General features: G+C 52.0%; 6 protein-coding genes across 6 annotated transcripts; 2 read left to right on the top strand and 4 right to left on the bottom strand.

Annotated features, from left to right (window-relative positions):
- Positions 1 to 5,231: 5,231 nt before the first annotated feature.
- Positions 5,232 to 7,008, bottom strand: PV06_07062 (uncharacterized protein; the record flags this gene model as incomplete). The annotated part of the gene is made up of 2 exons (XM_016408248.1): positions 5,232 to 6,888; positions 6,938 to 7,008. The coding sequence occupies 2 exons, from the start codon at positions 7,006 to 7,008 to the stop codon at positions 5,232 to 5,234; spliced, it is 1,728 nt and encodes a 575-aa protein (XP_016261728.1).
- An 899-nt stretch (positions 7,009 to 7,907) lies between these two features.
- PV06_07063 (uncharacterized protein) lies at positions 7,908 to 9,860 on the bottom strand (the record flags this gene model as incomplete). Its single annotated transcript, XM_016408249.1, has 1 exon — positions 7,908 to 9,860. The coding sequence occupies one exon, from the start codon at positions 9,858 to 9,860 to the stop codon at positions 7,908 to 7,910; it is 1,953 nt and encodes a 650-aa protein (XP_016261729.1).
- A 1,927-nt stretch (positions 9,861 to 11,787) lies between these two features.
- On the top strand, positions 11,788 to 13,279 carry PV06_07064 (uncharacterized protein). Its single transcript, XM_016408250.1, has 2 exons — positions 11,788 to 12,258; positions 12,332 to 13,279. The coding sequence occupies exons 1-2, from the start codon at positions 11,834 to 11,836 to the stop codon at positions 13,146 to 13,148; spliced, it is 1,242 nt and encodes a 413-aa protein (XP_016261730.1). The 5' UTR covers positions 11,788 to 11,833; the 3' UTR covers positions 13,149 to 13,279.
- A 16-nt stretch (positions 13,280 to 13,295) lies between these two features.
- PV06_07065 (uncharacterized protein) lies at positions 13,296 to 15,259 on the bottom strand (the record flags this gene model as incomplete). Its single annotated transcript, XM_016408251.1, has 4 exons — positions 13,296 to 14,239; positions 14,480 to 14,694; positions 14,901 to 14,982; positions 15,067 to 15,259. The coding sequence occupies 4 exons, from the start codon at positions 15,257 to 15,259 to the stop codon at positions 13,452 to 13,454; spliced, it is 1,278 nt and encodes a 425-aa protein (XP_016261731.1). The 3' UTR covers positions 13,296 to 13,451.
- A 2,507-nt stretch (positions 15,260 to 17,766) lies between these two features.
- PV06_07066 (uncharacterized protein) lies at positions 17,767 to 20,436 on the bottom strand (the record flags this gene model as incomplete). The annotated part of the gene is made up of 1 exon (XM_016408252.1): positions 17,767 to 20,436. One exon carries the CDS (start codon positions 20,434 to 20,436, stop codon positions 18,124 to 18,126), a length of 2,313 nt encoding a protein of 770 aa, XP_016261732.1. The 3' UTR covers positions 17,767 to 18,123.
- A 2,792-nt stretch (positions 20,437 to 23,228) lies between these two features.
- PV06_07067 (uncharacterized protein) lies at positions 23,229 to 24,441 on the top strand (the record flags this gene model as incomplete). The annotated part of the gene is made up of 2 exons (XM_016408253.1): positions 23,229 to 23,946; positions 24,068 to 24,441. The coding sequence occupies exons 1-2, from the start codon at positions 23,394 to 23,396 to the stop codon at positions 24,439 to 24,441; spliced, it is 927 nt and encodes a 308-aa protein (XP_016261733.1). The 5' UTR covers positions 23,229 to 23,393.
- Positions 24,442 to 26,072: the final 1,631 nt, after the last annotated feature.

Genomic DNA, 26,072 nt, shown 5'->3' on the forward strand with positions numbered 1-26,072 from the left:
CCCGAGGACGAGAAGCTCATGAAGCGTCTGAAGTTGAAGTTGGATATGTGGATTTTGCCCATACTCACTGTCGTCATGTTACTTGGGTCCATGGACAAGTCGGATGTGAGTCCAAGCATACAACTTTCTGACACATTGGACATTGTACCACGTCTCTGTTCCCGTTCATTTCCTCTCCTTCATATTCGTCCATCAGAGCAACAGGGCTGTTCTTGGTCGTCCATCCACTAACATGTACCAATGTCTAGATCGGCAACGTGCAGACCGCAGGAATGCAAAAGTACATTGGCGTCACGGGCCACCAATGGGCACAAGTGGTGTCCCTGTTCTACATTGGCTATGTCATCACGCAATTCGTCGCATCCGTTCAACTGAGAAAACTCTCCCCTCCGATTGTCGTCGGCGGAGGCGTCATGTTCTGGGGAGCAATGACGATGCTGTTGTCGGTCGTCAAGACATGGCAGGCGGCTGTTGGAATTCGAATCTTGATCGGCTGTGGCGAAGGATACATTCACGCCGCCTCACTCTACCTCTCCATGTGGTACGGGCCGGAAGACCTGGCGTCACGAGGTGCTATCTACTTCAGTATGTCGACGCTAGCCGGCGCCTTCAATGGACTCATCGCGTACGGCATCGTCAAAGACATCGGCAATGCCGATCCATACTACGCCTGGCAATGGATCTTGATCATTGAAGGGTCGATTACTGTCTTCTTCGGCGTCCTCTGCGTCTTTCTCTTACCCACTGTCCCGGAGAGGGTCAGATGGGGATTCACGGCCGAGGAGAAGAGGCTGCTTGTGATCCGCACCTGGAGGGCGAACAACACCCCCAACGCCAAGTTCAAGTGGAAGGAGTTCATCCAAACTTTCCAAGACCCGGCATTTTGGGGTTACGTCGTCATGTACATCGGCTGTCAGATCGGCCTCGCGTGCCTCGCGAGCTTCTTGCCCGCCGTGATCCACGATCTGGGTTACACCGCGGTGCGATCGCAGCTCATGACGGTCCCCATCTACGCCTGTGCGTTCGTCGGTACCATCGGTATCGGATACCTGGCGGACAAGACGCAGAAACGAGGTCTCTTTGTCTTGGGCGCGGCGTGCCTGTCCCTGACCGGGTACATCATGCTCGCGGCCATTCCGCACAACATCGCCGGCCGGTATGTCGGATTGTGCTTCATTGCGGCGACCCAGTACGCCAACGCCAGCTTGATCCAAGTGTGGCTTGCGTTCAACACTAGAAAGTGGACAAACCGAGCGACCGCCGGTGCTTTCCTTGCCATGTTCGCCCAGGCTGGTGCTCTAGGCGGATTGCAAGGGTTTGACACGAAGCCGCCTTACCGCAAGGGCAACATTATCGTCATGGTAGTCGTCATCGTTATGATCCCAGCCTGCATCTTCAACATGTGGTGGTTCACCAGGCAAAACAAGTTGAAGGAGGCCAGGAAGAATGATCCTGACAGTATCGCGAACAGGAACAAGACGTTTGAAGAGCTTGGTACTGAGCATCCCGATTTCAGGTTTTCGACTTGATCTGAGGACGTCCATCTGAGTGTCAAGAGAAGTGGTTTATTGAGTGGATATTGGTTCGTGAAGTACAATTTGTGTCGGGGCCGTGTTGGTGATGATTAGTAGACAGAATCAAGGATGTGTACATGACTCAGATAAGCCCGATGTGGACCATCAAGAGATGTTGGTTAGTTTGGGATCATGACTATCAATTGTACATGCTCCAGCAATCATTGATATTTGGCTTCATTTTCTCTCGAGATTTCGAAAGCCGCGAGTGTCCCTGGCAGATGCCATATTCGGGCATAGCGAGATGATATCCTTGATTGTGTCTTGACCTGGTGTTGTATTCATCGAGTGTAGGCCGGTGTATGTCGGTGTATGTATCATAGATTCAGAGCTGTTAGGCACAAACTCCCAAAGTGATCTATAGCATGAGGATTGTCTTAGGCAAAAAAAGAACCAGTCCAGTGACTGGTCCATGCCACGTGAAGATGTCAGCCTCGTTATGATATCAATAACACTGGTCTACTCTGGACGTCTCTTGGGATAGTCGCATAACACGCTCATTGCCCTTTGGTGTGGTCAGGTCCATCATTCCAAGTTGCTTGTCAGATGCCAGCCAAAAGAGAAGCGGCGAAAGAATTGCACGATCAAAAACATCGCATGATTGATTGACCGAAGACACTGGGATTCTGGTCCCCTTATGACCACTTCAATTTTCCATGTCGAACAATTAAAGCTGTGGTGCGAGACATGAAGCTTGTTGGCGACCCCGGCCGAGGCTGAAAACATCTCCAGGCTTGTGGATTCCGAATTCGCAATGCCCCCGAGGCATTAGTACAAAGGGGCTACCTTTCGCCAGATCTTGTTACTCCGTCCTCTCCTGTCATTTGAACATCACCCACACCTGGAAAGGACTGCATGCCGACTCGGCATTCTATTGCGACAAGCCACCAGATGCGTCTCGACCTCAAATGGACGAGCGCGAAGCGAGTAGGTAGTATTGTTGTGGGCTACAGAGTACTTTTGACCGGGATTCTTACCCCCCCCCGTACTCCGTCGTTAACTCAGCCTTCTTCTCTGTGGGCGACACTTGCACATACACACACACAAATTGTCCATCAAAACGCTAGGCGTGTTCATTATCGCTTACCACCACAAGGAGTTTCCACGGAAGCCTTGCCATCCGGCCTCGGTTGGTATTCTCTGAACATGAAAGGTGTCCTCCCCCACAAAAACTACCCCGATGACCGCTATCTACTTTGCAGCATTTGACGATCCCTATTCGCGGCAAACGCGAGAATAGGAAGTCGAGCGGATATCGGAAAAATGTCTCGAGGTACTCCCTGTTACAGGAGTACTCGTACTGCCATAGAATGTGGCCCTTTTCATATTTATAACACATGCTGGGGCCTGGACCGCCCTTCAGTTCTACCTGAGCTGGCTGCCCTTTGAGATTAATTCCATTAGGACGGGCACATTAACAATCCAGACCAGAATAATCAACAGACTATCAGAGCCATAGGATCTTTTGTGTTTGTAAGGAACCATGTCTCCGTCAGCCCAGCTCAAAGACGAGCTCAAAATCTTCACCCCCATCGGCCAGTTGGGCCAGGGGTTCAACGAAGAAATCTTCTGGGACACGGTCGAAGCTGGCTGTGACGCCATCATCGCAGATGGAGGTTCGACCGACAGCGGACCTGGACGTCTGGCGCTGGGACTTCCCAACGTTCCCTACAGCCGACTTGCGAAGGATTTGGAGCTGTTTGCAAAAGCCGCACACCTCTACAACGTCCCTTCGTTGATCGGATCGATCGGAGGCGACGGTGAGAACGCGCACGTCGACAAGGCGGCCGAGATCATCACCGAGGCCGTGAAGAAGAACGGGTACCGGCCGTTGAAGATCATCAAGATCTACTCGGAGATCCCCAAGGACCTCATCCACCGGAAGTTCAAGGCCGGGGAGATCAGCCCCTGCGGCGGCGGGGTGCCCGACCTGACCGAGCACGACATCGACAGCAGCACGCGCATCGTCGCGCAGATGGGCCTCGAGCCGTACCTGAAGGCCATGAAGGAGACCCCCGACTTTGACATCGTCATCGGAGGGAGGGCGTACGACCCGGCCCCTTACGCGGCGTTCTGCCTGTTCCGGGGCTTCGAAGACCTCGGGGTCGCGTACTCCATGGGCAAGATCATGGAGTGCGGCGCCCAGTGCTCGATCCCGAAGTCTCGAGAGGCCCTGGCCGTCATCCGGCGGGATTCGTTCGACATCCACCCTCTCGACCCGAAATCCAAATGTACGACCTTGTCGGTCGCGTCTCACTTCCTCTACGAAAAGACCCGGCCGGACATCCTCCACGGCCCCGGCGGGGCCCTTCACCTCGACCGCACGACCTACGAACAATTGGACGACGGCCGGTCGGTCCGAGTCGCCGACGCCCGGTTCGTCCCCGAGCCCGAGGGCGAGTACACGGTCAAGCTCGAGGGGGCGAGGGTGAACGGGTACCACACCATCTTCTTGGGCGCGGTGCGTGACCCGATCCTGATCCAGCAGCTCGACTCGTGGATCGAATTCATCGAGACACACGTCCGCGAGAGGATCGAGGCGTTTGGGTACGACTACGACCTCAAGATCCACCGGTACGGCGTCAACGGGGTCATGGGCCCCCTGGAGCCCGACCACGCCCGCGGCAGCAAGGAAATCTTCATCGCCGGGCAGGCCCGCGCCGCCACGCAAGACCAGGCCGACCAGGTCGCCACCATGGCCAAGTTTGGCTTCACGCACGCCCCCTACGCGGGGCAACTCGCCACGGCGGGCAACTTTGCGTGGCCCTTTACGCCCTGCGAGATCCCAATGGGCCCTTGCCCCGAATTCTGCGTCTACCACATCATGCACAAGGTCGACCCGGTCGACCTGTTCCCGATAACCGTCGTGACGGCGGAAGGGGACAACACTCATGTTCATACACCACGTAAGTTTTTGCCTTTTTTTTTCTGTGTGTCTTGATCCTGACCATCAATCATGCAAACTCGCGATACAATGTTTGACATGACTCACTTTGTTTCAAAGTCACATGGCTTCTTTGATTCCTCCAATGCTAATGACGAGTCTAGGTCCACCCAAACCCATCGTCGAGGCCAAATCAGCCGGCGCTGCCAAGGTCAAAAAACCCGAATCGGACAAGAAATACTGGCTCACGCCTGAACCGGCCGAAGGGACCTGCTACCTGGGAGACGTCGCCTCGGTGCTGCGGAGCAAGAACTCGGGGCCGTACGAACTGACGTTCGACGTCATGTTCGACGACAAGGGGGTCTACGAGAAGGTCAAGGCCTCGGGGAAACTGTCGAGGGAGACCGTCGCGGGCCTGTACTCGGTGCCCGACGACCACGTCACGGCTTCGCTGTTCTTCGACCAGGCCATGGCCTACAAGGCGACCATCGCGAGGCCGGCCGTGTCCGGAGGGTTCGGGGAGACGGACACGCACGGGTCTCAGCAACACATCCCGTTGCTGTACCTGAGCATGCCCTGGGGGAGAACTTGAAGATGCCACGTCACGGCCGTTGAGAATGAATGAGCGACGGGGAAAGAAATCATATAAATTGACACAGTTTGTAGATGACGAGGATAATGTGGAAAAATCATTGATGGCCCAAAATACCTGGGAGTAATACACCAAGGAGTTATTCATTATTTCAACCTGGCCATTCAGGGATATTGTTGTTCTAAGTTACACTATAGATTGAGAATCCCTGTTGTCCTCCAGACATGGCCATCACAACATTTCCATTCTTGTCAATGGTGATGTATTTTCCGTTGCTGTTGACCAGGTTGTACCCCTTCCCACCACCGAGGTAGGTAATGTTGTGCGCGAGCGCATCATTCTTGGCCATCACCAGCTTCATCTGAGGGCCGATATATCTCCCGTCCACGGCACTGCTGATGGTGAAGAGGCGACTGTCTGTGGCCGTCTCGTGAATGACCCAACGCTGCGCCATGTCCGAGTGGGAAGTTGTGGCCTTTGTGGTCGAGATCGTCATTGCTTGCTCGCCCGTGTTCGCCAATGCGTAACCAGAGGCCTCAAAGGTCAAGAACCGCCCTTCCGTGAGGTACCCGCGGACTGCCTTGAACCCCCTTTCTGAGATGAGCGATTTGTCTTCGGTTTGGTTCGCGTAAGGGACAGGTGGACGCTGGACAGCGTATTGAGCTTCGCAATAAGACGCTCCGTCCCAGATGCCATTCTTGTCCAAATGGGGAGCAGGGGCCGAGGGGATCGAGGGGATGGAAGTGTCTGGCGAAGAAAAGTCAAACGCGGCGGTCAAGTCGGACATGTGTGCTCGACGCCACGCCGGGATTTGGTCAGTCACTGCATCGTAACCCTTTGCGGCCAACCATTTCTCCACAAACATGATTTGAGAATTGTGGTCGGCTTTTTCCGTAAAGACGTGCCCGCCTCGGGTCCAGGGAGAGATGATGTAGAACGGCAGGCGGAATCCGGGACCGGAGAAGGTGTACCCGAAGAGTCCGTACGGATCTTCGAGCCATTCTCCCGCAGTTCCGTTGGGAGAGTGGTAAGGGGAAACATGATCGCCCCAGCCACCTGTTTCGTCGTAGCTGATGATCAAAGCGGTGCTGTTCCAGTGTTTACCTTTTGTCACAGCATCCACCACCTGCTGTTGGAGCCAGGCTCCGTCGTGAGGAGAGTAAGGAGGATGTTCTGACAGTTCAGTCGGGCCAATAATGTAGGAAACCATGGGCAGAGTGCCGTTGGCCGCTCGGTCATAAAAGTCCTGTAGGCCGAGGTAGGACATGCCTCGTTCTTGCAGGACGGTGCCATTTTTGGCTTCTTGAAATTGTTTGAACCATGCCAGTGGGTTGTCATCGAAATTGTCAGAGTCCTGGAAGACCTGCCACGTCACGCCCTGCTTTTGATATACCTCTGGGCAGGTTGTCCAGGACAAAGGGTAACAGTTGAGACCTGGTGACTCGCAACCAGGCACTTCGTGGTTATCAATATAAACGCCACCTTGGTCTGCTTTTTGAGGAGACCCTGGAACATTGATTGATCCACTGACCCAGGTGACGCGGTTGGGGTTGGTCGAAGCGATAACACTTTCTTGGTACATGTCACCAACTGTCCAGCCTTCTGCGAGGGCGAATTGAACGGGTAAATCGCTTCGTTTGTAGTAACCCCAGCTCCAGGGTGTGTTGTTCAAAGCCCAATGGTCGTTCAACCCAAAGTTGTATGCGAGATGGTTCTCTTCGTATCCATTCGAGCCAGCATCCATGCACTGCGTGGCATTTAACCAGTGACCGCCGAGGTAGTTGAGGTACCACGGCAAGAGGTAGTCGGTATCATTCGTCAAGCTGCTGTTGACATGTCTATGGACATGTCAGTAGTATCTTCGCGGTGTTGTCTACACTGACGTACTGATACCACACCGATTTTCCGTTCGGATTGACCTGAACATTTGGGTCTGAAAACCCACGGACGCCAGCCATAGTGCCAAAATACTGTCTTCGTCAGCTGATAATTCGCATCAATCTCTGTTTTGACCAGAACACACATGGTCAAAAGCCCGGTTCTCTTGCATAAAAAGCACAAGGTGATCGATGCTTGCTAACGAGTCCGCTCTAGCCATAGTGACCAATAGGCCTGTGGCCAAAAGAACAAGAGCTCTTTTGATCATGGTGGCTGGCGGTATTGTTGACAGTATCTGCTCTTCGGTTGTGGTCTGTTCAATCGGAGGCGAAACAAAATCCTATATAATCACCCGGTTCTCGTCGGATGGGGTCCAGCTAAGCATTAACCCCATTCCTCTCGCATTGGTTCGACAGCAAGGTGCAACCAATCAAGGAGATCCGAATAATAACGAAATGTAGAGCTTTGAGCACGTGGTCGCCATCCTCTGAAAGAGTAGCTGAGGTTGTGTTGCGAAGTTCGACTAACCTCGTCGTTCTGGATTAGCACCCAATGATCTGGGTACGGGTTTCATGCCGTAGTACTCCTCAGCAGCATGCAACTTAAATTGTGCAGGTATAGTATGATATCTTGCAGGATACGAAGGTGTTGCGATTTGTTTCAAGGAAAGATTTGCAATGTAGTAGTCGACCTAGCTTGACTAGTCGGTGCACGTTGTGACGGTGTCAATAATTATTCGCTTGTAGGTGTGATTGACGGAGATGGACGCAGGGTTCAGGATTCAGGGTTTCTGTTCCACTCCATTGAGAGGGATCGACTGTCGCAAATCTAATGAAGTCGGTCTCGAAATTGCTTTGCTGTATGTATTTTGCCATGGTATATCTGAACTTCGACTTACAGATCCTCGGTCAGCGCTAGAACGCAGAGTGTAAATTTTCAGGAGATGCGGCATGCAGGACGACGGCTCATGTGAGATAGACTACGAGATGTCCCAGCTCATAGCCATTCCACTTCCCAGATGCCAACCCACATGACAGTGCAGCATCCATATGCCTTTATTGTCGGCTTGGAAACGTATGACTGCATAGCCCCTTTGAGGCACGAACACGGTGTCTTTCATGACCGGATCCACTAAGTTGTACTCACCACCAGGCGAATCTTGCGGTGCTGTCGCGAATGGATTGAAGTTGTACATGCTAGAGCCTCCCGGCGTAAAAGGGGGCTTCTTATTTGTCCATTCTGGTGGTCGAGGGAAGACGGACACGATATAGAATGAATATCCATGCAAGTGAAAGGGGTGACCGCCATCGTCCAGGTTATTGATGACGACTTCCACCCAACCATCAGACTCATTGTGGCCTGTGCCTTCGTCTTTGTCTTTACTAAACAGTGGAATATGAGGCGAAAGCTGATTCTGGTCGTATTGAGAACGCGAGATGGATATCAATGGACCAGATAATTGCGGTGACCAGCTCGTGTGGTTGATGAATCCCATAGGAATGTTGTGGTGCTTTGCCAACTTCAGCGTAGTCGTGTAAATGACAAATTTGAGAGGAGTTTCTGAGAAAGCAACTCGCGTGTTTGCACTTGCTTTGGCTGCCTGTAGGTTGTAGTAATCCACAACAGATAGAGACGACCGCACATCAATGTTGGTGTCGGACATAATCTGAACGGGGAAGATCTGCCTAAGCTCGAGTGCCGGGTTTGGGTATTTGAAGTTTTCGTCATCCATTTTAATCTCGATAAAGGATTGCGAATCCAAAGATCGAGTTTGCAATATTGCATCGACTCGCTCCCCAGGATAGACGATGCCAATGCCGTGGGCTTCTGTCATTATCACTTCGTTTCCACCGTCAACTTGAAATGGCAGCAAACTAGCACCTGCTATTTGTATCGAGAATCCAGCTAAGGATCCCGTGTTGACAAGACGCAGGCGAGTGCGTTTGCCATTCATGAGCGGCAGTAAAGGAATTTGAGACCGCTCGTCCGGGGCAAGACACTGCAACGGCCTTGCCGGTACTGCCATTTCGCAGTTGAAATTGCCGATGCCGTTCACCAGAAGAGAATCCGGTACAGGTTCGTTTCCAAATGATCTCGAATTCATGTACCAGCTCAAGACATCTTGGCTTGGACGATGGTACCAATCGCCTACCATGAGTAAAATGTCCTCATCATAACCATAGTGGTTTTGCTCGTCGCGCTGCTCAAAGGGGCGGTGAACCACAAGTCCGCCATACAATCCATCATCTCGCTGAGTTTTCTCGTGGCCGTGGTACCAAAAAGTCCCGAACTCTTCTTCACCGATGGAAAATTCGTACCGGAAACTTCCGCCTGCTGGTATTGGATTCTGGGTCAGGCCGACTGCTCCATCCATATCATTGGCACCCACCATTCTCAACCCATGCCAGTGGAGGGCGAGACCTTCATGACTGAGTTGGTTGACAACGTTGACAACGATACGATCGCCGGGTCTAGCTTCAATGGTTTCGCCAGGGAATCGATCATTGATGAGGTATACCTCCTTGCTTACACCATCTGGCCACCGGTGACCTTTTGTGATTGTCCAATTGTACACCAGTGTCGTAGGTGGACGGCTGACGTGCTCCTCAGGATGAAGGATGACTCGTAGGTCTCCTGGCACGGTTACTGGCGCGTCATTATGCTGTCTTAGATATCCAGTAGTGCTAACAAATTGAAGAATAGGTTGAAGTCGGCCAACGAGCAATATCCCGGTGATGGCAAAAATCAGCAGGATGACGATCATATAAGCAGGACGACAGGTCCATGGTCGGCGTGAAACGTCCCAGATACTAGAGCCCACAGAAGCTGATTTCGGTTGTGGTGGTATAACTTCCTGCTCAGAAGAGTTGTTGCCGATGCTTTCGACGACGGGAGGGACAGCCTTGCGCCTTCGGGAATTCGTCCGCTCCATGGATAGCGCAAGAGTACGATAGAATGACGGCGGAAAGCAATGCAGAGGTCATTGTGCAAGGAGAATGGCTAGTAAGTAGCCATCAAAGGCGGAGTTAGAGTAACCTGTCGATTTCGGACTCGTGCCCCATTGAGTGGGTGAGAGCATTCCGGCACGAACAGCGGAGAATCAAGGCATGGTCGTTCCTCAAACTGAAAGCCATTTTGCACGTCCGCTTTGATGAAAAAATGGACGTTCACCTGCATGTATATGTCGATGCCATTGAACGGCCAACACTAAGAAGACGAAGAGAGTGAAATCCACTACCAAGCCACCGCCGGGTGCAAATGTGAAATGGCAGTTCTCTATGGGCGAGTTTCCACGGCAGAAGAGACGAAGTTTTGGGGAGCCTCAATCTGTCCAATGGAAAGGACCTGTGGCTCGCGTGAGGAAATTGCTGACATCGGCAAGAACTTCATCTACGAAGGTCCGTGGTGATGTTTCGTGCGACATATTGTGTGTGAGCTGCGAGTAGAAACCTGTGGTCTGTACCAAGCAACGACCCCCGGGAACCGGAGAAAAGCTTCGCCGTCAAACACCCGGGCCGAGGTTAAAAGTAACATTCTTAACCCCGCAGGTTTCTGATTGACGTCGAGGAATTAAGCCTTCAAGACAGCAAAGGGTCAATGTGAATCTTCAGCATCCAAAGGGGACAATTTCAATCTCAGGACACAAAAGCAACAGGGACAGCAGTCATCACATCCCACGAGCTCCGTCCGGAAAAACCATTCCCAAGAAACACATAGCCCGCCATGTCTAGTAACAAAAAACCGTCACCGCCCCCGACGACAATCACGGGCTCTTGTCTTTGTCAGGCGGTCAAGTACACAGTCACCGGCTCACCTCGCGGCACCGTCCTCTGTCACTGTAGCAATTGTCAAAAAACTACAGGCTCAGCCTTTGCGAACAACCTTCGAGTACTCAAGTCCCAGTTGACCTTTCTGTCTGGCCAAGACAAGATCAAATGTCACAAGGACGGCAACACCAAAAGTGGCAACGAGCTGAGTCGGTATTTCTGCGGGGAATGCGGGAGTCCCGTCTACCTCACGAACCCCGAGTTTCAGGGCCTGGTCGTGTTGTACACCGGTTGCATCGACACCGACGCGAAGCACGAGAGACCTCGCGGGGAACTGTTTGGGGAGAACACGAGAAAATGGTTTGCGGGAGTGGAGGGTGCCAGTAAATTGTGATCTGCAAGCAATGGTGTCGCGCCGACAAACACAAAACCCAGAAGAAGAAAACAATCAATTCTGGCATTATCTTGTACATGGCTGGTTTGGGAGTGAAGCCTCCGTCTGCAGTCTGTACCTTCCAAGAGCATCTTGGGGCTTGTCATTGATGCTGATGAGAGATTTGTGATTAGATATTAGGGGATTGTCCGATACGGATACGAAAAGGTTGGAGATAAGATTTCAGAGATAAGATCAAAGATCACATGTCTGCACTTCTATTTATAGTCAAGTCCATGGGCGAAAATCTCCTCATCGATCCTCCTTTTCTTGTCTCAACTACTCCGTATCTTACGCGTCCTTAATCCACCCGCAAACCAATCTGCGACTCGCAATTGCATGAGGTTTGGAGGGACGTGAGTCGCCAGTGCCTGCTTCGCTTGTCAATAAAACACCAGGCTCTTGCATTCGCCTCCGTTAGAGATTCCCAGATTGATGTAGGTCGAGGATGATTTCCACTTCTTTTTTCGAGACTTGATCCGTGTACTCGTATCGCGCGTCGTCGTCAACCTTTCCCTTTCTTTGATGAGGAAAACGTCCCAAGTTCTCTCTTCTATGTAATAACTTCTAGCCGCTTCTTTTCTGGAGAGACTCAACATCGACACACACACACACCTCGTCCTTCTGTTGAATTTTTGCTCTTGAAGTTCCTTGTCTTGGTCGCCTTTTGTCCAGCTGGCTGAAGATCAATATCGTTTTGCAATCATGTCTTCTGCCGCTGCCCATTCGGGGGACCCCTATGCTGGCCATGGGTCTCAATCAGGATTTGGATATTCCCAGAATCAACCTCCACCATATATGCAGCCGCCCGATACACCATCGAGATCTTCCTACTATCCTTCCAAGACGGCGGCCACGGAACAAACGTCGTCGGGATTCTATGACAGAGGCATGTCGACCTCGAGACGGAACCCGAAGAACTGGTCTCGAAAATGCTGGATTATTCTGGCCATCGTCTCGATCATCGTCATCGTCATAGTCATTGTCGTTGCGGTGGTGGTCACTCGAGAGAATCGTTATCCCAACTACTCCAAACTCCAATACAATTTGGTCGATACGTTTTCGGGGACAAATTTCTTCGACAACTTTGACTATTTTACCGGTTACGACCCTGCAGCGGGATTTGTACAGTGAGTGTGGCTCGAACTCGTCGCGTTGGAAGTCTCTTACGCTGCGTGTACTAATGTTCTCCTGTCTTATCAGTTACGTCGATGGTCCAGGGTCTGTCGCCTTGAACCTTACCTACGCAACCGCCACATCTGCCATCCTCCGAGTCGACCTCTCCGACACTGACACGACTACTGGCCGTAAATCAGTGCGGGTGACGTCGAAGAACACCTACAACGATGGACTGTTCATTTTCGATGTCAAACACTCACCTTATGGTTGCTCGACCTGGCCAGCGTTGTGGCTGACGGATCCTTCCAACTGGCCGACGAATGGCGAAATTGATGTGGCGGAAGCGACCAATCTTGCACCGGACGGGAATCAAGTCACCCTTCACACCACCAAGGATTGTAAGATGAATGTCAAACGAAAGGAGATCGGCCACTCGATGAGCACAAACTGCCTGAACTCGACCGACGGAGATAGTGGCTGTGGTGTTCAAGGATCCAAGGCGACATTCGGAGAGGAATTCAACAACAATGGTGGAGGTATCTACGCAATGGAACTCAGGGATGCTGGCATCCGAGTGTGGTTCTTTGACCGTGACAATGTTCCAAACGACATCACCACGTCACCGTCCAATTCAACTAGTGTCACACCAGATCCCTCCACTTGGCCCCAGGCACTGGCCGATTTCCCAAGTACAGACTGCGACATTGGGAGTCATTTCCGAAACCAAAGTATTATCGCCAACATCGATCTCTGTGGTGACTGGGCGGGCCAACCAAAGTATTATACTGAGCAGTCAAAGTGTCCTGGTACGTGCGTGGATTACGTGAGCAACCAACCTGGCAGCGCTTACCAGAATGCGTATTGGGAGTTCGGTGCTTTCAGAGTTTATCAAGCATCCTAAGCTTTTGCGTTTCAGGGTTTTCCTGGGGGGTTTGGTCTGGACGGAGAAAGATGAATTGTGATGCATGCATTCATTAAATGACGTACATGTTAGAAAAATATCCAAGTGTACTGCAGTACTGCAAATAAAATTATGGAAATATATATTGTTGTTACAATGGTATCACTGCTTCTGGTCATGTTTTGAAAGAATTCTTCTCTCTCTGTCTTGTCATGGTTCCGCGTACGATTCGTTGCTGTTGTTGATCGGGACCGTTGAGGTCGTCGTCCATCAGTAGTTGTACTCGGACGGCGAAGTGGTCATTCATTTCCAAATGGGCAAGACGAGGAAGACGACCTCGAGGACGGCCGTGGCGACGACCGAGGCGACGACGGATTGGATGACGATTTTTCTCTGTAGGTCTCTCAGGCCACGGTCCTTGACCCGGATCTTCCGTTCAAAGATCATCATCTTCTTCGCAAACTTGACCAGGCTCCAACGGGAACTGGTCGACGTCCTGACGCTGCCGTCGTCGGACTGGCGTTCCCAGGGCAACTCCTGCCGGCGGGAGAACAGCAGCAACAAGAAACACGAACCCCTCCAGCCCGCGAAGAGGAACGAAAACCCGATGATCCAAAACGGGGCGGAGGCCAACCCCCGCCACCGCGAGGAGTGGTGGATGGAGGGGGACGCAAAGGCCACGAGCAGCATGGTCAACAGACCCAAGCCCGTGAAGAGGACCCCGACGATGGTGACCATGCACAGGGTCTCAAAGGTGCCGTTCTTGACGCCCAGCCGGATAAAGTTGCGGTGGGAACAGTTGCGGAGGAGGTAGTAGACGTGGTCGGCGACGGGTCGGAGGGGGTCGGGGGAAAAGTCCCCCCGGGAGATCGAGGACACGACCTGTTTCCGCATCGCAGGTGGGATGTTGAGTTCCCGAGGGGAGTCCGGGGTGAGGTACCGAGAGACAATGTGAGAGAGTTCCTCGCGCCGACTGTAACCGGACCCGGAATGATGGACGAGCGTCTTGTCGGAATTGTTGCGGTCCCAAAAGGGCCGGCAGCGTTTGGACTCTTGAGACGTCACCAGGTCTTGGATGTAGGTTTGGAATGCTATAATTCACACACACAAAACCCAACAGAGGTCAGTCACAGATGACACAAACACATACACAAACACGCAGGTCTATTTTATTCATCCATGTTTGAAAGTGATGGGGAATGGGAGTATGGACGTGGTTGGACGGTAGCGACATGGGTAATGGGTCATGCATGGGTACTGGGTACTGAGGACATTATGGTCGACTCATCATCCAAAGGGGGAAGAGAGAGAAAAAAAGATGTAAAACATACCTAGATCTGGGAGCCGAGTGGTCGTCGTTGTCAGGTCGTTTTCACCTCCAGGTGGCGGCGATGTAGTTCCAAACCCCTCGGGGACATATGGTCCTCCAGCACCGCCGCCGCCGCCAGAAGATTTCTCATCTTTGGAAGAAACGAGTAAAGGTGTCTCTTGTGTCGGGGAGGTACTTTGAGAACTCGCGTTGTAACGTGCTTCGTAGTCTTTGAACCTATGACGATCGAAAAAAAAGAGTGAGTATGTGGAATAGGTAGAGCGCAGACTTGAAAAGAGAGAAAGCTGGCTGGAATGTAGGCTTGAGGAGGGAGAGAGACTGTAGCCAAGGAAAGTGCTAGTAGAGAGAAGTTGTTGTTGTTGTTGTTGTTGTTGTTGGAATGCAGGCTACTCGCCTGGTGAACGAGGATGGAATGGACTTACCAGATATAAAATTCTAAATTCTCCGGCGAGAGTTCAATATGCTTCAGGTACATGTAGAAATCGTAGAGTGACAACGGACTGCCTGTGACCAATGATTAGCCACGCTGTTTCGCAGATCTCATTATGGCAGGTTGTATACGACATAGGTACACCGTTTTTAACGTACATGTATCGTTGTTGAGAACACGATCCAATGTCAAGTTGGAAGGTATGGCGGAGTCGGATTGGGAGCTGATGGAACCCGGTCTAGAAGTGAGGCCATTTTCGAGATCTGCCCTGATGGACGCCGAGAAGACGACTGGGTCCCGGTAGGACGGTTTGCGATACCAATCTAGCCACGAAGGTAGGGAGGAGAACATGGTTCGAAGTTCGACGTTTGTTGTCGTTGTTGGTGGCGATGCTACTATATCATCCGTGTGTAGATCTAAGATTTGCACCGATTGACGCAACAACTTTACCGAGTTAAGGGAACAGTGTCAATCGAACCCAGCAATCACCAAAGTGAAGAGAAACCGAAAAAAAAAGGATTGGACTGGAGAATGGGGAATTGGGAAAGAGAGGAGGTTGGCTCAAAGACGATGATGGGTGGTGGTGGATGATCTTTGATCCAAAGGGTTGTGCGCGTGAGAGTGTTATATGGGGGAAACGAGCAACTTGCCCATACTTGACATAACTTCAGGTAACTATACTCGTGTCCGTCTTGTCTCTTCTTTCCTTGTGTCTCCCACATGTTCGGGCATGGCATCAGGATGGGGAAGAGGGGGGACAGCCGCACCAGGTACAAGAGGCAGGGTTAGATGGACACACAAGATCATCGATCTGACACTAAATTGACATAAACCAGTAGAGGGTCGTTAGCCCGTTGGTGTGGTCCGCCTTCTGCAAGCATGTTCCACGCACTACTTACTGTAAGCACGACGAGTAGGTGCTTCCGGTCTCAGTCAGCCCGGTTCACGAGTGACGGACATGTCCTGGAGAAACGCGGCTGCACTCACCATCAAGTCACACAAAGGGATGGGTGGGAAGGGGTTGAGTGGGCGGGTTTGAAAGGGCGAACGCCAGGAATGTGTGTTGTGTGTGTGTCGCTCCTTGCCTGACTGAGAGGATTGCGGGCGGGCTTTGAAAACCTTGGAACAAGTAACGAGCCAAAAAAGGAACCGTCGAGACGTGACTTGTTGGAATGAATGATTCGGGAGGGGGGATTGTCTATCTGCAGTGTGACGATCGTTGCTGGTCTCGGACTGACGACATGCATCAGAATTGATAGATTGATGTCCGGAGTCAAGTAGTGACTCGAGGTCAGTTTTGGGCTAAACAACAGCTACTTTTTGCCTTCCTCCTCCTCTACTACCCACAATCCCCGCCCCGGCAAAGGGGGCCGAAGTTGAAGTAGCCCAAAGCCTCAAAAGCATGGTTCGAGCTGAAACCAGAAAAGAAAAAGGTATCGATTAGTGCTACGATGAGTTTAGTTCCTTAATCCTAGTCAAGACACAAAACCTCGTAGAATTAGCTGACCACTCACCTGGCCAGAAACGAAAAGAGTGGAAAGCGGGAGAAGAGAATCACGACGTCAAATGGGAGAACTCATTTGGCCACTTGAGTACAGAGCAAGTCACTCCCGACATTTTCATCGGACATCCTTTTACGTACAACTGGGATACTTAGGACAAAGCTACTGGACGCCAACCGATGCCTTGACAGATGTCAGGCGTCAGGCTGGTCTTTCTTGGCCCTTTGTCGAGGGACAGATAAGAAAGAGACGAGGGAGAAGAGGAGAGGGTTACACACGGTTAAGAGTACAGGCACATGCAAGGCACCGGTGAGATTGCCTCGATGCCCCTGTCAAGATGTGGCACATGGTTACACAACAACGTGAGCCAGAAGTTGTTAAAAAAGAGTCGAGGTGCACATTTGAGCTTTCTAGAAGATCTTTTTGTTCAAGATTCTCCTCGCCCGAGACCGACAAGAAGAACGGGCGTTATCCGTAATCCCCTCCCCCCCGTCAGTTCGGACTCGTTGTTGGGCTTGGTGGACCCTCCCTGAACCGTTCCTCACAACTGTAAGCGGTGGCTTTTTCACATCAGGAACCGCATTGGTACCTAAAAAAGTACGGAAGTGTCTTGTACATGACTCGAGAATCGAAGAAGCCATTTCTCAGTAGCAGCAAGCCACGCACTGTACCGCGTGATCCTGCTCCGTAGACAATGAGACAAAAGGCCGCTTTAGCCGGAGCCTTGACTAAGCTCACCCTTTAGTTGGGCATCACCGAGAGAAAGCCCTGGAACAGCTACGAAAGCCTCGTTGAGAACCACTCTTTCTAGTGTTGAGCATAGTACTAATTAGTTGGTGAGACCAGTTATAAAGCAGTAAGCAACTATCTCATCATAAGAATAAGTAGGTATTTGGGTAAGCGCAGCAAATCGTCATCCCTCGTCCTACCATCGCACATCGAAGGGTCTTCCGCGCCGCCACCGACAAGTGTGGCGGATGGAGTCTCGTACTCGTTACGACCATGACGACGGTGGATGCTGCTGCTCCGGTTATTGTTGTACAAATCTGAATATCAAGCTCCTCTCATGAAGTAAGCTCAGCATGTGGACACTCCAAACCTCCTCCAGATTTCCACCTCAAGAGCCGATCACAGGAGCGAGCTCGCGAACAGAAAGCCTGACTCCACTGGAAGTACGAGTACCTTTCCTGCCTACGCCACGCATGAGCTGAAGAACAAGAAAACATCCGCAGACCGTTTTCTGTCCCTGGTGGTTTTTGTACCACGTTCCACGAGGCATGTTTGGACCACGGACAATTCCTTGGAAAAGGTGGGTAACCGAAGTCCACGAGCACAGCACGTTGTGCTGGCACCGCTTTCGAAACTACGGAGTACATCCGCACTTGTACTTGTACATACTGCGTCGCACAGGCGATTTCCAATACGACCTCATTCTTTCCATGCCGGATGCACAGCATATTTCGTGGTCGGCTCGAACATCGAAGTGCTCAAGCAGGTCGAAATTGTTCCTTTGAAAGTCTCAGCCGCTTCGTAGTGTAACTTTGCCAGCCCAGAAGTCCCAGCTACCGAGGTACACTTGAGTCGGAACAATCTTTTACTGCAAGCTTGATGGTGGTATTCGGCATCGTCGCTGAAAACTCGGCCTTATTTCAAGAGAGAGGTTGTCGACTATTCCCTTGAGCTGGCGATGTGTCGTATACTTGAAGGTCAGATTCATTCGAATAGATCAAAGGAGAAAATTCCTTCGAGCATGCTCGCCTCCATTTCATTCGGCCATTCCAAGCTGCCGAGATCATCCAGAAAGCTCGCAGCAGCGCCAGGCTCAAGGTCGTGATCTGGGAGGTGAGATTGAGGACCGTCCTCACGATTTCGGCTCCATGCATCATGAAGAGGATCTTCATCTGCATCCCTACCCGGCAGCGGCTCTTCATGCGCCAGTCTTTGTCCCTGTTTGGAGCCTATAATATGCTCGTGTAACTTTTCCAAGCCCCTGAGACACCGTACTGCAGCTGGACTGAAGACCAGAAGGGCAGAAAGAGCAGCCTTGCATTTGTTCCAGCTCTCGGTCAACTTCGACCAGCCGACAACATCTATGATCGGATCACAGGCCATTGCCATCAGCACAACGAGCCCCGCCGTCCGCGCATAGTACAAGTTGTACCACCAGGCTCCTGTCGCCGTGGTCGTCGAGCGAGCATGTACTTGCTCGACCAGGCCGATCGAGTTCTCGACGCACGTCTTTGACAGTCCACGAGCGAGGATGAGTGACACTTCGGTGGCTTTTGCGTGAAACCTCGAGTCCCTCTCATCCTCTTCCGCCTGTGAACATACGTGTTGACAATATTGGATGAACATGGGACGGTACAGTAAGATGCGGAGATGCAAATACCGAGCGTACAGCACCGACGCTTGCATCTTGAAGATGTGGGCATCAAATGGCCCCGGCGCCAGTCTGTGTCTTCGATCCCAGTGGAGATAATGTGGCATGTTGGCTTCGAAAGCGGCGATGTCGGTGTCCATTCTCTGAATGAAGGCAAAGTCCCCGAAATTGGTGAAACTGGCCGGTTTTCCCGAAGCTTGCGACGACCGCAAAGGCCCAGGAGTCGGAGCGTAGATTTGCGACACTATCTGTCCCAGCATGAGATATAGCTTAACAGATTCCGCGAAGAATGCCATGGTTGAGAGCCAACCGGACGGCTGACCGTTTGGTCGCTCTAGGTAGTAGTCATCTACGGCCTGAGGAAGAGGGACATTGCCAGGATTAGCAAGCATCAGAGGCCGTCCAAGCGTCATGCTCACAACTGCGTCCAGGGTGACACAGCCATACCATACACGACGGCGCATCTCCAATGCAAACGGCCCTGTCAATTTCTCTACTTGGGGGGTCTCGATGTGTAGTCCGAGGCTTTGAGCCAGCCTACAGGTTATCCCGATGCAGTTCCAGCATCGGTTGGGGTGAGGCGTGCATTGAAGATACTGGGTCATAATCAGGAGAGTCTGAATGACTGCCAAAGACCCATCGTCGAATAGGTCAAGTCGGCATAGGTCTTTTGCCTTGTTCGCAAACGCCTCTTCCAGCCTGCGGCGATCGTCCAGTGGCATATCCATGAATTGCGTCGCCAGAGCCAGCATGACATTCAGCGCGCAATGGAAGACGATGCTGCGGGGACCGTATTCTGCGGAGCCTCCGAGTCCAGCTTCGGGAGTGTTTGGTTCGCTTCCGAGGTCCCATAATTGCTCGTAGGACTGTATAAATGTCGGCTTGTGAATGAAAGGATACAATGGATAGACTCTATTCCAGTAAGAATTCAACGCGGTGTCCATCAGGGACCGAGGGAATAGAGGCGACAATCCTTGTTCTTTTAAGGTCCAGAACCTCGAGCCTCTCGCATCCGGATGATGCAGTGGCGGATGATTCACTGAGCCATCCGGCGCATTTGAGGAATTGCCATTCGGGATGGTTTCGTAGACCTGCTGCATGAACGACACGGCAGAAGAGCTGCCATAGTATCGGCTATCGTGTGCTTGGCCATCAGGTTGTACTGTCGAATTAGCACCCATAGCATCCACTGGGCTGGACTCTCCCTGATGTTGTGGCTGCAGTGGATCCCATGTCGCCATGTCTGTTTGCTGGGTGGCGAACTCATGCTCAGTACTTCCTAGCGTAGCAGTGGCTCGTGGCTCGTGGCTCTTGTTCCCGGTCTCTGGAGAGGTTAGCAGACCGTTGAGTTGGCGGTTCCCACGCTCTAGCTCTTCAATCCGGTTTTGCAAAGTAGCGATGTACTCTTTTTGTCTCAGAATCTCCAGTGAGGGAGACTGGTATGTGCATGACAAGTTTGAAGACTGTCTTCGTAGACATTGCCGACAAACAGGATACAGAGCATCGCACTTGAGATGCCGCAACCTACACGGATCGCAAGCAAGGACGGCCTTCCTTCGCTTACGAGTTGCATTACTGTCCGTGTCGGGAGGTGGCTCACCTGGCTGGACGGGAGCGGTTCCAAACTCGCGACTCCTTGGGTCCATCAAGCCAGCGTGAGCGGCTGCGAGATGGGCGAAAAACCAGGAAAGAATCTATCTATAGAGCAGGAAGACTCGAGGAATGCTCTGAATCTGACCCACCATCAGACGACAAAGAAGGCGATGCCTTTGTCGCACGAGTCAGGCTACCTGGTCACTTTCCAGGCTATGTTACTGATTTGGATTGCATTCACTGATTCCCCTGCAAAGAGAAGGTTACGGAAATGCTGATCAACATAGGTAAAGATATCTCACTCCTACGAGGACTTTGGCTGTGGTTGAGAGTCGATGAAAGAGATCGAGTAGTTGAATTCAAATCATCAGCAGCCGAGTAAAAACACTGGTAAGAGCCAAGACAATTTCTTAGTCAGCGACCAGCATGAGACGAACTCCAGCATCAGCATTACATGCAAGGATACCGCGCCCGGACTCTTTCTTCGCTTCGTCTGCGTAGACCAGTCGTGGCTTGTTTCAGAATTACTGTGATCGAGATGTTTTCATGGCCCATTCTTAATGTAAAAGGAAATCTATCTCAGCCCTCGCTGTCCTCTTGATTATCTCAATGAAAGTCACCGGCTGATATCCCATCTCACCAGCAAAAGATCTAGTCTGCTCTTCACTCCTTCGCGCCACCAAGATAACAGCATGTCCTATCAAGCATCAAGCCTCAAGACAAAGTATGAGCGGTCTTCGGCCTGAGCTGAGGCACCTGCCCTTTGCAAGAAGTCCCCAAATTTGGTATAAAACGTGATACCCGCTCCACTGTTTCCCCAGAGTTGGATGGCCTGTATGAGGTGACGTATGTCAGCGACAAGATCAACTGTGTAAGTGCAGACACAAAGTGAAAAGAGAAGGTAATCTCACCCTCATTTTTGTAACGGGTTTTTCTTGACTGACCAGGGCAAAGACATGGTTTGCTTTCCCACCCCAGTTGGAAATGATGATATCTCCAGCTCTCAGGTCTGGAGTATCTTTGGACGCATCAAGACGTGGTGACAGTATCGCCTCGAATGTCTTCAACAAAGCTGATCCAGAGTCGGAAATACCAGGAAAGGCAGCTTTGAAAGCAGCACCGTCCGTGTACATGGGTTTCAAGACCTTCGGGTCTACGAAACCACTTTGGATCGCGGAGTAGAACACCAGTTCCCAGCAACTATAAGAGCAGAGCGATTGTTAGTGCACACATAAACACACTATTATCTCAAGACGGGGCATCGCATTCTGGAGAGCCACTTACTTGAGCAGAGCAGTCCGAGGCAATCCACCTTGAGCGCCACCGTCCAACCATGCTTTGAAGTCAGCGCCTCGGCCGCCCTCCCACATTAACATGCCCAGCATGTTGACACGCAGGTGATGAACGAAACGTGCCCTGGCATCTGCCTGTGCAGGCAACGCCGGCAATTGGTAGCGCGGTTTCAGCCCGTTGCGAGGAAAGATCTTGGTTTGGTAGTCCCAAGGTGTGATGAATTGCTCACTCGGGGGCAACTGGGTTACATAATCTATCTCCTGCTTGAGCACCTTTTCGATAGCTTTCTGTTCGTCCTTGGTCAGCTCCGGGTATCGACCGAAGAACCATTCAAAGTTCTGTTGTTTTGAGTGTGTCAGCAAGCACAAGGGAGACAACACGATGGAGTGAAGTGACAAGACAAGAGTCGTGTGCGCGACATTGGTTGAGTAATACCTCGAGAAAGAGCCATGATCTTGCGTTCACCATCAATGTGTCAGTAAGGCAACTGGCGAGCGCAGACATTTGATCCTGCATCGTCTTGATGGTGAAATTGAGATATCTGTCGTCGTTGACCGACAATCCCATACCCTCAATGTCGGGTTTTGGTCCACTGGTGCCCTTCCCGGCAAAGTAGGCATCGATGATGGTGTTTTCTCTCAGACCGACCGGGAGTGCTGTGAGTGTATCTGGCAATTTACAGGCCATGATGACTGGATCGGGTGCTGGCAGAGCGGCGGAGAGGCTCAAAGTCAGGTGGGAATACGAGGGTGCGGACAAAGGAGCAACTGAGGAGTTTGAATGAGTATTGATTGACAAGTCATGGTTGCAAGTCGGTCCTCTTGCACCATTATATACATCTCGAGTAGGCTGTGAAGACTGTCGCGCTGTTCTTGGAGGTGTAAGCATCGTCCGCGGTTACATTTCAGTCTTGACTTTCAGCAAGCCACATCTTTCGCATTGTTCGAATGGCAACTCGAGTTCTTCCTCGAGTGCCTTTCGTAGTGAGTCTAGTCTCTGGCGATGTCGAGCCACGCTGCAGGTCTTTGTCAGTTTCCTACCATCTGTTTGGCGCATAACCACTCCGGACCAGCTGGGCTGTGTGACAAAGCAAACACCGCCATGCTTGTAGTGTCTTGAGAACAAGTAGCCATGCGAGCGAGCTGAGGTTCACGGTTTCATCAGATACATTGGCGAAGGGGGCGTAGGTCGAAAATGTGAAGAATGGAAGTCCTCGCGAAAGTGGTGGTCAACATGAATTTTCAGCTGTGATGCCAAAGTGGGCATGTCGATGCGGGTCTTTGACGAGGTGCATATTTGGGGGACAGAGCACTGTACATACATACTGCACAAGCACAATGAATCAATCACTATTAGACACCTCAATGGGGAGGATACATTGACAAGGGCCATGTGGTGCTACATCCACTTGATCTGTGTCGGTCTCCTGAGAGCTCTTGGTATGTGCGGAGTTGACCAAGTAAAAAAATGGTGAGAGGTGCCCACAGCCTCGCGGACCGAGGCTTTGACCTTGATATGGATTGCGGGGGGGATGTGGATCGGTACAGCAGATGTATTTTACCTCGCTCCCTGACTCGCCACCACAAGGTACTTGTCGTACCTTGGCCGAATGCCCATGATCCTTGCCCCTTGAAGTAACACTTCGTGCTGTATGTGACCAGCCGACAACAACATCACTCCTTAAGAAGACGAAGGGAACAAAGCCACCATCACAACCATGGCCACCGAAGCATTCAGCATATCCCGCAAATCCCTCTCCGGCCCAAGGAACAGCACGGTCCTGATTACCGGCGGCTCTTCCGGGATCGGTCTACAGACCGCCATCCTTCTACATGAACTCGGCAACAACGTGATTGTCCTCGACCGGGCCCGACCACACGCGTCGGCACCCAAGTCACTAACGTCGTCGCCTCGGTTTCTGTACCAGCAATGCGACATCACGTCGTGGAAGTCTCAGCGAGGGGCATTCGAAGCAGGCCGCCAGAAATTCGGGTCCATCGACGCCGTGTTCGTCAACGCCGGCGTGGCGGAGTACAAGGACCAGTTCTTCAAGGACGAAATGGACGCGGACGGGTTGCTCAAAGAACCCGACCGTCGCACCGTGGACATCGACATGCACGCCGCCAACGACACGGCGAAGCTGGCCATCCATTACATCCGAAAACCCAAACCCTCTGGTAAGCCAAAGGGAGGGAGTATAGTCATGACGGCCAGCCTGGCGGGATACCTTGCGAGTGCGGGTGCGCCACTTTACAGTGCCGCGAAGCATGGTGAGTTGCCTCTCCGTCTACCTCGACCTCTTCAATCTCTCTCTCCCTTGTGCCCCTTCTGTCTCTAGCCCACTCAAAGAGACAGCCTCGAACTGACACGCGGTCGTCACTCGTTCCACAGGCATCGTGGGTTTGATGAGGGCACTCAAGAACGACACGGCCACGTTGGGGATCGCCGTCTCGGTCGTCGCACCGGGCATCACGCTCACGGACATCATCTCGGGTCGACAACCCGGTGAATCTCTTCGCGACTGGGCGAAGAGGATGCGCGAGGTCGGCGTGCCCATCAACGACCCGGCCGAGATCGCCGAGGCCGTCGTGTACCTCATGAGCCAGGGCATGGAGGCCAACGGGAAGGGACTGTTGGTCCAGGCCGGGCGGGTGGCGGATGTCGAAAAGGGCATCGCGACGTCGAGAAAAATCTGGATGGGAGAGGAGATGTTGAGCTTGTTCAGGGGCGGCAGGAATGCGCCATTGTTCCCCAACAAGTTGTAGTCTGTCAAGTCGCCATCATGAAAAGATGAGGGAGCGCCGTCCTTTGCATCCAGCAAGGCGCATATCAGCAGGCCAGCTCCTCCCTCGACCATTGTAGCTGCTGATAAGTTTGGCCTGGACCTTGATGCCCTGGTTCACCCAGCGCCTACACTCATGGGAAGGGAGAAGGCCATGGAGTATCAAAACACAAGAAAAAAAAAGAAGTTATGATACTACAACTGAATCACTACTTGGGTATATACACATATTGTCGCAAGGTCGTAAACGTCGTCGTTTGGCGGCTCGAAGCTCGCCCTACACAAAACTCACAACATCTTGTGCAATAACACCCCATTAAAACGCACAACTCGACGGCATAGCACCGCTTGTTGTCTAAGAACACCATCTGGCACGCCGTGCATTAGCCCTTAGAAGGATCATCCCGTACCTTTCTGAGCCACCAACTCTTGTTTACATCTTTATTGTCTTGTAGAGGGGTTCTGGTTAGAACAGGGCGAATCTGGGGGGGACGGTCCTTGATACCGAATCCGACCGTATTCATGACCTTATTTCTGCAAGAGACGGCATCTTCCGACCGATGTTTATGAAAGTACACTTGTCCCGTGCTGAAGAAGTGCTCGTCATGGCGATAACGAACCCAGATCTCAGCGTCCCAAGCATCTACGTTGCAGGCAACAGGAAGCGGAGTCGAATTTAAGAGGGCGGTGTAACGACGGGGGAAGGACGACGATCTCGTCCAGGGTTTCCGGGATTCACTGTCAGGCGACAGGCCTCACGCGACAGCCAAGGTATCTTGGGGAGAGTGCCGGCTTGGATTCGGGCACAGGGGATGAAATCGAGGAGGGAGGTCGAGGGAGGTCGAGGAATCTCTCCGCATTGCTTTTGGCTGGTGGTCCCGTCACGATCAATGACGTCCAGGTATCATTCCTTGAAGAGGCCGCCGTGACCGAGGACACAGACCTTCCGGAGCCATGATTCAGCGTGGCACGAGGTACATATATGAATTAGAGAAGGTGGTTGTGGCCATGTGTTGGTCGAGTATGAGGATGAGCGATGTTGTGTTCAGGTTGTCTGGCTGCGTTTGTCGCATGACGGCCATCAGTCGCATGCCTCAGCCTTGCTGACTAACACATTCGCATGCGCCCACACTTCGACGTCCTTTCGCCTACTACCGCGACATACGCCAGTCGTTTCGCGTTATGTATCTATATCACTACCCCAAGAACTTTATCATTTCGGCATACTTTGTAGAATCGTTGCTGCTGATGCATCCTCGCTCCGTGATGCTAGAGAACGATCCAAGCATTGAACCAAGGTCTCAGCCTTTCACTCTCGGAAACCGTCCGAGGCAGCTATCCCGGAGTTGCTACCACGTTCTCGCCTGTTGAGCCATTAACATGCACTGGTTGGGTCCTGTAACCCACATTAGTCGAGATCTGCCCAAGCCGAGGTGCGCACACTGGTCCGTGTCGATGCCAAAATACTCTGGCCTTTGACGTGCAGCTTGCTTGAAATCCCTCGAAATGTGCAGTTTTGGCCTTTCCGCGGTCGTACTGCACCACGCCCGAGTTAAGGTCATTTTGTCTGCTGACCTCCACGTCCCCAAGCCTGATCATTGCGTCGTCAGTCTT

This window comes from Exophiala oligosperma (genome assembly GCF_000835515.1).
Source record: "Exophiala oligosperma strain CBS 72588 unplaced genomic scaffold supercont1.6, whole genome shotgun sequence".
Taxonomy (NCBI): Eukaryota; Fungi; Ascomycota; class Eurotiomycetes; order Chaetothyriales; family Herpotrichiellaceae; genus Exophiala; species Exophiala oligosperma.

Coding starts and splice junctions, on each gene's coding strand:
- PV06_07064 (XM_016408250.1), top strand. CDS start 11,834: ATGTCTTCTGCCGCTGCCCATTCGGGGGACCCCTATGCTGGCCATGGG. Junction 12,259..12,331: donor CCTGCAGCGGGATTTGTACA/GTGAGTGTGGCT, acceptor CTGTCTTATCAG/TTACGTCGATGGTCCAGGGT.